At 31.5% G+C, this 8,756-nt stretch overlaps 2 protein-coding genes across 4 annotated transcripts; one reads left to right on the top strand and one right to left on the bottom strand.

Annotated features, from left to right (window-relative positions):
• The first annotated feature begins 3,630 nt into the window (after nucleotides 1-3,630).
• On the top strand, nucleotides 3,631-4,098 carry LOC105643660 (nuclear transcription factor Y subunit B-1). Its single transcript, XM_012228851.4, has one exon. It carries the CDS (start codon nucleotides 3,640-3,642, stop codon nucleotides 4,096-4,098), a length of 459 nt encoding a protein of 152 aa, XP_012084241.1. The 5' UTR covers nucleotides 3,631-3,639.
• A 1,270-nt stretch (nucleotides 4,099-5,368) lies between these two features.
• LOC149495151 (potassium transporter 5-like) lies at nucleotides 5,369-8,756 on the bottom strand. Of its 3 annotated transcripts, none has more exons than XM_089724153.1 (6): nucleotides 8,543-8,756; nucleotides 8,130-8,355; nucleotides 7,746-7,997; nucleotides 7,176-7,655; nucleotides 6,849-7,103; nucleotides 5,369-6,763 (listed from the first exon to the last, which is right to left on the bottom strand). In XM_089724153.1, the coding sequence occupies exons 1-6, from the start codon at nucleotides 8,678-8,680 to the stop codon at nucleotides 5,919-5,921; spliced, it is 2,196 nt and encodes a 731-aa protein (XP_089580279.1). In that variant the 5' UTR covers nucleotides 8,681-8,756; the 3' UTR covers nucleotides 5,369-5,918. The 3 variants fall into 3 exon arrangements, with proteins under 3 accessions (XP_089580279.1, XP_089580280.1, XP_089580281.1); XM_089724154.1 differs by having other exon boundaries at nucleotides 6,849-7,031; XM_089724155.1 differs by having other exon boundaries at nucleotides 6,849-7,001.

Here is an 8,756-nt window from a genome sequence, read left to right as displayed (position 1 = left end):
AATGACTATTGATTATTGACTCAATTATAATTTAATCTCAAAAGTTAATTAAAATTTCATTAAGCAATGTCATCATTCATCAAGACCAATGATGCCAAAACAACATCTTACGTTATGGATGAGATATATGCTTTCATTTGTTTTCCTCTCAAGGTTCTTAGTTTAGGTTGGGGAATTTCAACTTTGAATTAGCTAACTATTTATTAATAATTAATTATTTAAAAAGTAGAAAACAACTAAATTCTTTAATTTGTAATTGGAAAAGACAACTACTTTATAACTAATAATCTACATTAATAGCTAACCAAATGTGTCTTGTGAAATCTTGAGTTCAAATTTTTTTTTTATCATAAGAGTTTTCACCAATTTATTAAATTATGAGAAATAATTATTTTTTTATTTAATCGATTATATTATTATGATCTATTGAGTCTTTAAACGAATAAAAAAAAATTATATTAATAATAAGATAGATCCCTTGAAAAGTATGATGTTTTCAACAATTGACCAAAAGAATTGTACAGTACACCATGAGTTTTCTATTTGACTTTATTTATTATTTTTTTAATTATTGAATAGTTGTATATATCTATGGGTCTTTCTGTTTGTAACTCAACCATTATAAACCATATTAATTATTGAAAAATTATAGTCAATTTGATCATGCTTAACCCCATTAAATTATTAATTAGTGGCTCATCATAGAAATAAATACGTGTTTAATGTACTTGTGATTTTTTCTTTTCTTTTTTTTTTTTTTTTTGATGCTCGAACACAAACTACAGGACGTTCATGGCGTTGAACTGACGGCTTTCTAGAATACGTCAAACGGCAGGTCTTCGGAGTTATCTAGGGCAGGCGATGCTCATTTGATGAACGCCGTCGTTTTTCCGCAACCCTTTTCGTTGCTTGAAAGAACCCAATTTCAGCCGTTGTGCTTCTTCGCTCGATAATATTAACGTTTTTAGGCTTTGTGGCCCACTATTGTTTTTAACTGAGTTGGTCTTCTTTCTAAAATGGACCGCAGATTGCCAATTGAACTTTTTCTTCTCCAAATGGTCCTTTGGCCCATCACTAAAGTCTAAAGATAAAAATACATTTAAGGAAATTAAATTTTTCCGAAGAGAGCCCATATAATGGCCAAAGTCGGATGAAAAAAACTGCAATAATGCACTTTTCACCATTTCATAATGACATTTACTTTTATAGAACGGATTCACGGTTCCACCACGAAATAAATTAATAAAAATAAAATTTGTATTTAAATGAAAGTGTTTTTAATTATATATTAAAAAAATAATAAAATATAAAAAATTTTATTTTTATTGATTTAATACGGATTCTAAGTATTTTTCTTATTCACCCATTTACCAATATTATTTTCAGTATCCACCGGTGTGAACATTAATAAATTAAGAGACTTCATCTTCATCTATTGATTTTCTCTAATAAATACACTGACAAGCTCTTTTCTTTCAGTCCTGAAATTATCAGAAGTACCCTAAAAGAAGATGCCATTTGCAAGTGCTCAAGCTTTGAAGCCATAGTAGGTGATGTATGGAGAGCGAGAACCGAAATTAGTTAATTTCAAATTAGATTAGTTGGTTTGTTTCTTCCTTTGATGGATTCCTTTCTTCCATTAAAATTATCATCAGAATATTAAATCCTAAAAATGCTAATTTCAAACCTTAGTGAGTGGGCCATACTTGAAAGCATTATAGAAATGAAAACAGTAGTGGATGTCATTGTAGGATTTCCTTTCCTTCTCTTTTTCTAACAACCTTAAATTTTTAATTAGTCAATTAACGAAACTTAAAACTTCATTTTTAATTTCGGTGAGATGGAAAAAAAAAAAAAGAATATTTGTATCCCATTTTTTCATTAAAATCACAAATCTTTTCCTTTTTGTTTTTTTTTTTTTTAGAAATTAATAAATGAAGTTTTGATTCGGATCAGTGAATGATAAAAGAGGACACATATCTATCACATGATAAGACAAAGATAGATTTAACACTATGAACAGCGAACCTCGATATATAATTGTTAATTATATAATTTTTTCTTATTTTTCATTACATATAATTTAAAAAAAAAAAAAGAATCTTAACGACCTTTTTATTATTTAATGTAAATGAATGAACATCTGATGTCCTATTCTTTGTTATTTACTTCACAACCGAACAAGATCCAAGTGTATGATTGGCTGAGGACTATTTTTTTAAATTTATATTTTATAATTATTTTATATACTTAGAATTGCTTCCAGAATATATTAATTGAGTTCATCATACAGTTGGTCAGACAAGGCTTTTGTGAAAAAAAAAAAAAAAAAAGGGATCTTGCAGTATATATCTAAAATATTCTTCTCTCTGAAAGATCCATCAGAACTATTAATAATATGGGAAAATACATGTGTTTAACTGCTAATTAATAATGCAAGTTGACGAATTCTGATGTCTAAATTAAGTATTTAAGAACCATAAACCTATTATCCATTTGAGTATAATAATAATAATAATAATAATAATAATAATAATTTAGAGTTGCTAGCTATTGTTATAAAGATTTTATCTGCACCATTATTCAATTGAATATAGGGACGCTTATCCTGAAAAAAAAAGAATATTCGAGGATAAAAAAGAAACTCTGTGAAATGGAAGTGGACAACATAGTATATTCTAATGGATTCTCTGTATGTGAGTTTCAAACTTCTAGGGCATTAAAAAAATTTCAGTTTGCTAGCAATTTGAATCTGTCCTGGATGTGAATAAGCAGAAGAAAACAAAGCTTGCATGCGCACTGATATGCCCACTAGCATATCATATGAGAGAAATCCATTCTGATAATATTTGTTTAATTAAAATTATATATATCAATAAATTATCGTGAACATATGAGTATTGAATAAGATTTACCTATACTTGGTGCATGGGGTGGCCCATACACCAAAAGCAGGTAGTTTTTTTTTTATAAATATTTTTTAAAATAATAAAATAATGATTTAATATCGTATAAGATGATGTAATCTTGAGTTTATATTAAAATATTTTAAAAAATAATATTGATTTGTATATATAAGGTAGGGTTTGGTTAACTCCACGAGAAAACATGATACATTTAAATAATCCTCAACTAGCATAATTATTGTGATTAAAGATGTGCTTTGCCTAAGCTAATTGGTGAACATTAAAGAGTAAAACTGTAAAAATTGATGGGAAGGTTCCCTACTGTATGGCTAACATCATGAAGTTTTGTACCTTTTATAAATTATAATATTGCCCCACAACCAAAGCCCTCTCTCTAAGCAACCATTGTTTGTGTTTTCATGTTTCTTAATTTTCTTGATGACTAGACATGGTTAAATAATAAATTCTAAATAAATTTTTATTTGCAAATGAAAGAATTTTTTTGTCCAATTACATAATGAGCTCCAACAGATTGGGTTTAGAGCATTAACCCCACCATATTATGTAAATCTTGTTGGACAATCACATGTTATATTGAACAAAACGACATAGTTCAAAACTATCATGTGTTATGCACACACATATATATATAAATGGATGTTGACCTAGAAGGAAGAAAGAAGGTTATTGGGTTGAGATTAAGGAGGACCAATTAGGTTATTTTCATCAAGAAATGGTAGATAATAACGTTGGAGCTAGTGGTTCAAGTGAAGACGGTGGCATCAAAGAGCAAGACCGGTTGTTGCCAATAGCCAACGTCGGGAGGATTATGAAGCAAATTTTGCCTCCTAATGCAAAAATCTCAAAAGAAGCTAAAGAAACTATGCAAGAATGCGTTTCTGAGTTCATTAGTTTTGTGACCAGTGAAGCCTCTGAGAAGTGTCGAAAGGAAAGACGGAAGACTGTCAATGGAGATGATATTTGTTGGGCTATGGGAGCTTTAGGGTTTGATGATTATGCAGAGCCTTTAAGAAGGTACTTACAAAGATATAGGGAAATAGAAGGAGATAGAGCTAATCAAGAGAAGGGAAGCAGTAGCAATAATAATACTATTACTGAAGAAAATCGAGCTCCATTGAAGTTTGACCCAGTTGATAAGAGGAATAGCTCTAGAAGTTCAAGGCCATCTTAGTTAGGTAAGTGTTTCTTTTAGCTAGAAACGGCCATTAGACTTCTGGTAGATCATATTATGATTTCATATTTTTCTGAAACATGGGGTTTAATTGACTGTATGATGAGATTTATTGATTAATCTCAATCTTATAGTTATATATAATATCTTCTGAACTATGCGATTTGTTGAGCGAGTTTAAGAGGATATGCAATTTTTTATTTGATTTCACAAACGACGAGTGAGAAGTGGAATGACAAAAAACATTACACATCTTGATCTTGTTTTGATGAATGAATATATGAAGTGTTTCATTCTTTTTCTGAGCAGTCTGCAATTCACAAGAAGGAAGGAAACTCCTAATTAACAAGGTCAGTTCATCACTACCATCCTTAAATCTTATGTTTTTTCCTTTCTAGATTACATTCATGTTTTTTCTAGTAAAATCTTAAAATATATATCAGACAAAAAATTAATTTCAAGTTCATATCCTTTTCTTTAATAGGAGTATTCACTCACTTTGATTTCATCTATTTCTTTTGTTTGGGAAAGTCTGTCCATTATCACTGATACCCAAACATCCCAAAACAATGTCATTAATAGGGATATCGGGGATTATTTTAAAACAAGTCCCATCCAATCATATCCAATATAAACTAGTAGATGTTGACCAAAGTGTTGTTGAAGTACTTATCTAGGATTAGGGTTTTGTTAACCAATAAGTATTTGGTACTGTGGGAAAGGGACCACTATTAATTTAATCCTATTTACCAACTAGACATTGTACTCTTTGCTGGGAATAAAATTAAATTAAGATAGAACAATCTAAATCTTGGGCAAGTTGACATTTAAACAGTATCAACTACTACATAAAATACGTATAGGATTGGAGTTCTAGCTTCTGAGATTAGGGTTTCTAAAGGTTTCTTTGTTTTTGTTAAGCAATTTTAAATAGATACAATAATACAAATTTCGATTTACAATATAGTTGGGGTTGGTCTTTTGAGTTGGTAAGAAATGGGAAAGATCGATGCATGAAAAGAGAAAAAAAAATGGAACATGAGAGCCAATAGTCCTTCATTACCGCAAGGAGTAACTATTATTGATTCAGGGAAGAATATTTGTTTTGATGTACCCAAACAATGTGTAGATATTTTCTAATTTAATAGTATTATTGAATATTTTTAAATTCAATATTGATAGAAATATTTTTTTTTTCATTGATAGAAATATATTTTCCTTTTTAATCGACGTTTTTTCGAAATTAAATCAAATTATTATGGTTGACAAATGAGTTTACTATTTATTTTATTAACAAAAATTTAATTTATAGTTACAACAAAACTATGATGTAATTAAAGATAACCATGATTTTTCCACTAAGCCTTCAATCATTTGCACCCCGTGGAGTTTCATGTTCCAAGGGAAAAAAAATCTTACAAATGAGAAGGATCGTATGCTATTCTCAGGAGAAGATTTTATCAGATGCTTGAAGATTAAACAAGCCAAATTAAGCATTTTCTAAAAGAAAATGAGACAGATCTTATGTATGCTATTCTGAGAAAGGTCATCCTGCACCTAGATGATCTCAAAGGAGTAGACACTTTCTCCAGCATCATACCAACACGAATTTGTTGCTGTAATATGACAACATGACCACCAAAAAGCAGAATCAAATGCTCTAACACAGAAAGATTAGAAACCTGCAGTATGGTTTTAGAAGTTTACTGGAATCTAAATTTGTCATTACAAATATGCAAATGGTTCTAAATAACACTTCTGAGCCCCAACTCAACTTTAATATCAGTAAAAGGCAATTGATTGAACCTGACTTCAACATCTTAAACCTCGTAAGTCATGCATACTTTAAGTAATTGCTTGCGAGGAATCAAGAAAACTTCATCAGGTTGTCTCACAATCCTGCTCAGACAATTGTAGAGATCATCTACAATCAATTTCTTAAACCAACTAGAGCCATTTACAGCCATAACTTCACCTTCGCCCATCAAATAAACGATGCCATCTGTTAAAGCTTTATCAACCAAAGCCATTTCCCTCTGCATATCATTATTGCTATTATCTTCTTGAATAAATTCCCTCAACTGATTAGCCAACATTTGCTCGAACTGAGCCCCTTGATCCTTTCTTGAATCTGCATATCCATATCTCACAACACATCGAAATATTAATTCTCCTGGCTTTACTCTTTGAAACAGAAACCTTTCCTCTGCAGGAACTTTGCTAATATGCAGAAACTTAATGGAAACAAATACGAGAACTGAATGTAAAGCTTGAACGCTTGACACATAACGAGGGAATATAGGAGATATGCCTTGAACAAGCTGAGTATAGAATAAACCAAGACCTTCAATCCGATGGATCCTTGTATTGGAGATTATATCAGTAAGCTTTTCTACTTCAATCTTATTTTCAAGCTCGTACATGTACTTTTTCCTGTAGCCATAATTCCATATGAACATAATAGAGACCACAACGAATGCAAATAATAGAGGAAGGTATCCTCCATCGACAAACTTGTATAGTGTAGAACTCAAAAATAGCAACTCTATTGAACTTATTGTTAATATATAGAAGATTATGATAATTATATTTGTCTTCCATATCATAACCATAATGAGAACAAGTAATGCAGATGTAATTACGAAAACAAATGTCACAGCAATTCCTGTAAGAAGAAAATTAAAGAATTAGTCAATGTCAAGATATTAAACTTAAATTAAATAATCAAAATTATATCTTTAACTAATTACCATATGCATTGCCTATTTGAACAGTGTTTTTGAAGCCAAGAGTGACTAATACACAGGCAATCATTAGAAGAGTGTTGATCTCAGGCACATAAACTTGTCCCTCATATTTTGAAGATGTGTGCACAATCTTGACTCGAGGGAAACAACCAAGTGCTACAGATTGTTGGACAATGGAGAAGGAACCTGAGATTAATGATTGACTAGCAATAATGGCTGCCAATATAGCTAGAACAAACTGTGGCCAATACAATGCTTCTGCACCAAACTATGACAATCCATAACATAACAATAACAAGGAAGTGAGAAAGGAAAGGAAAAAATACTGACTTGGAATTGAGCTATAAAAGGCGGAGGCAAAATCAGCATTATGTTTGCGAAGATAGGAACATTGGCCAAGATAAGCAAGCAATACGGAGGGAACCAGCACAACACTACTGCTTAATTGTATTGAGCGAATATTGAAATGGCCCAAATCATCAAAAAATGCTTGTGAACCTGTAAGGCACAAAACGACACCTCCAAGAGAAATCCAGGCTTCTTTTTTATTCCTTTGAAAATACTGTATAATACACCATGGATTAAGAGCTTTGATTACACCAGGATCATACTTCGAGAAGTTGAAAATCCCAATAATTCCAATCAGAAGAAACCATAGTACAAGAATTGGAGCGAAACTATACCCAACTTTATGTGTTCCAAATCTTTGAAGTTGGAATAAGAAAATCAAAATCACCACTGAAATCCACATTATTGCATCGTCTGTAAGGCTAGGTATAGCGACTTTAAGACCTCCCACTGCCGATAGTACTGCACCCACAAATTCAAACCTTTTTATGATTTTATTTTGACATTATGGTCATGATTTAGAAAATGTACATAAAAATATATTTTGGTTACCAGATATGCAAGGTGTAAGAATGCCATCTCCAAGGAGCATCGACACACCAATTATTGTTGTCAACAAAAGAACATACTTCATTACATTCCTATTTTCTAGCCATGATTTTGCATATGAAGCCATTTTTACACTGCGCCGATTTGGTAAATCGAACTTGTAAGTGGAAACTTCTTTATCCTCCGCCTGCTGAGTTGGTATCAAACTCACTCTCGCATGTCTGCATATCAAAGAATACAGCGCGAAGGTCCCTCCTGCAATTGACGTTCAATAAGATCATATATATATATATATACATATATATATATATATAGAACCAGTTATTCTTTTTTACTTTGTTCTTGATAAAATTACTATTAGTTTAAATTATTTAGTATGAAGCTCACCATCCCCATTGTCGTTTGCAGATAAAACGATGAACACATACTTAATCAGGCTGATAGTAACAATGGAGTAAACGATCAAAGATAAAACACCAAGAAGATCATCACTGTGCTTTATCCCATCCTGGAAAACTCCAGGTAACACATACAATGGAGAAGTACCCAAATCGCCATAAACTATTCCGATGCATTGGAATGCAAGCTTCAAGACAGTTGTCCAATCTGCTACCTGCATACCCAATAGTTGTCAATTGGAGGTGACTCTCACTTGAACACTCAAACCGAAATCTGACTGTTTGTTTTAAGCTGCTTTCTTTCTTGCGAGCCGGGTTCATTTGTATTAATCAATTTCCAAAATTCAAAAAAATCATAGATAAAATATTCCGAGTTCATGTAAGTTAAAAGAAACCAATTACCTGACGATTTCTATAAGAGCTATTGCTTCCACCAGCCTCCATATCGAACGAATCTTTTTCTTTTTTAATAAGGCCTTTCCCCTGTCCGTTTTGTTGGTGATTGTCATCTAGTTCTTGCACTTCTTCTACCTCTCCCATTGTTTTACACGAAAACTTTATGAAGCAAAATCACCCAAATTTCAGTCTTGTTTGTTTTGCAAATTAATATGTACAG

Source organism: Jatropha curcas, chromosome 7 (assembly GCF_041381405.1).
Source record: "Jatropha curcas cultivar XTBG-Jc1 chromosome 7, XTBG_Jcur_1.0, whole genome shotgun sequence".
Classification (NCBI taxonomy): domain Eukaryota; kingdom Viridiplantae; phylum Streptophyta; class Magnoliopsida; order Malpighiales; family Euphorbiaceae; genus Jatropha; species Jatropha curcas.
The sequence above is the reverse complement of the archived record's forward strand: the minus strand, read 5'-3'. Positions and strand labels throughout refer to the sequence as shown.

Excerpts from the sequence above, each read along its gene's own strand:
- LOC105643660 (XM_012228851.4), top strand. The coding sequence starts at position 3,640 with ATGGTAGATAATAACGTTGGAGCTAGTGGTTCAAGTGAAGACGGTGGC.
- LOC149495151 (XM_089724153.1), bottom strand. The coding sequence starts at position 8,680 with ATGGGAGAGGTAGAAGAAGTGCAAGAACTAGATGACAATCACCAACAA. Across the intron at positions 7,998-8,129 it reads TGCAAACGACAATGGGGATG|GAGGGACCTTCGCGCTGTAT; the intron begins GTGAGCTTCATA and ends CGTCAATTGCAG. Across the intron at positions 7,656-7,745 it reads TCTTACACCTTGCATATCTG|TACTATCGGCAGTGGGAGGT; the intron begins GTAACCAAAATA and ends TTGTGGGTGCAG.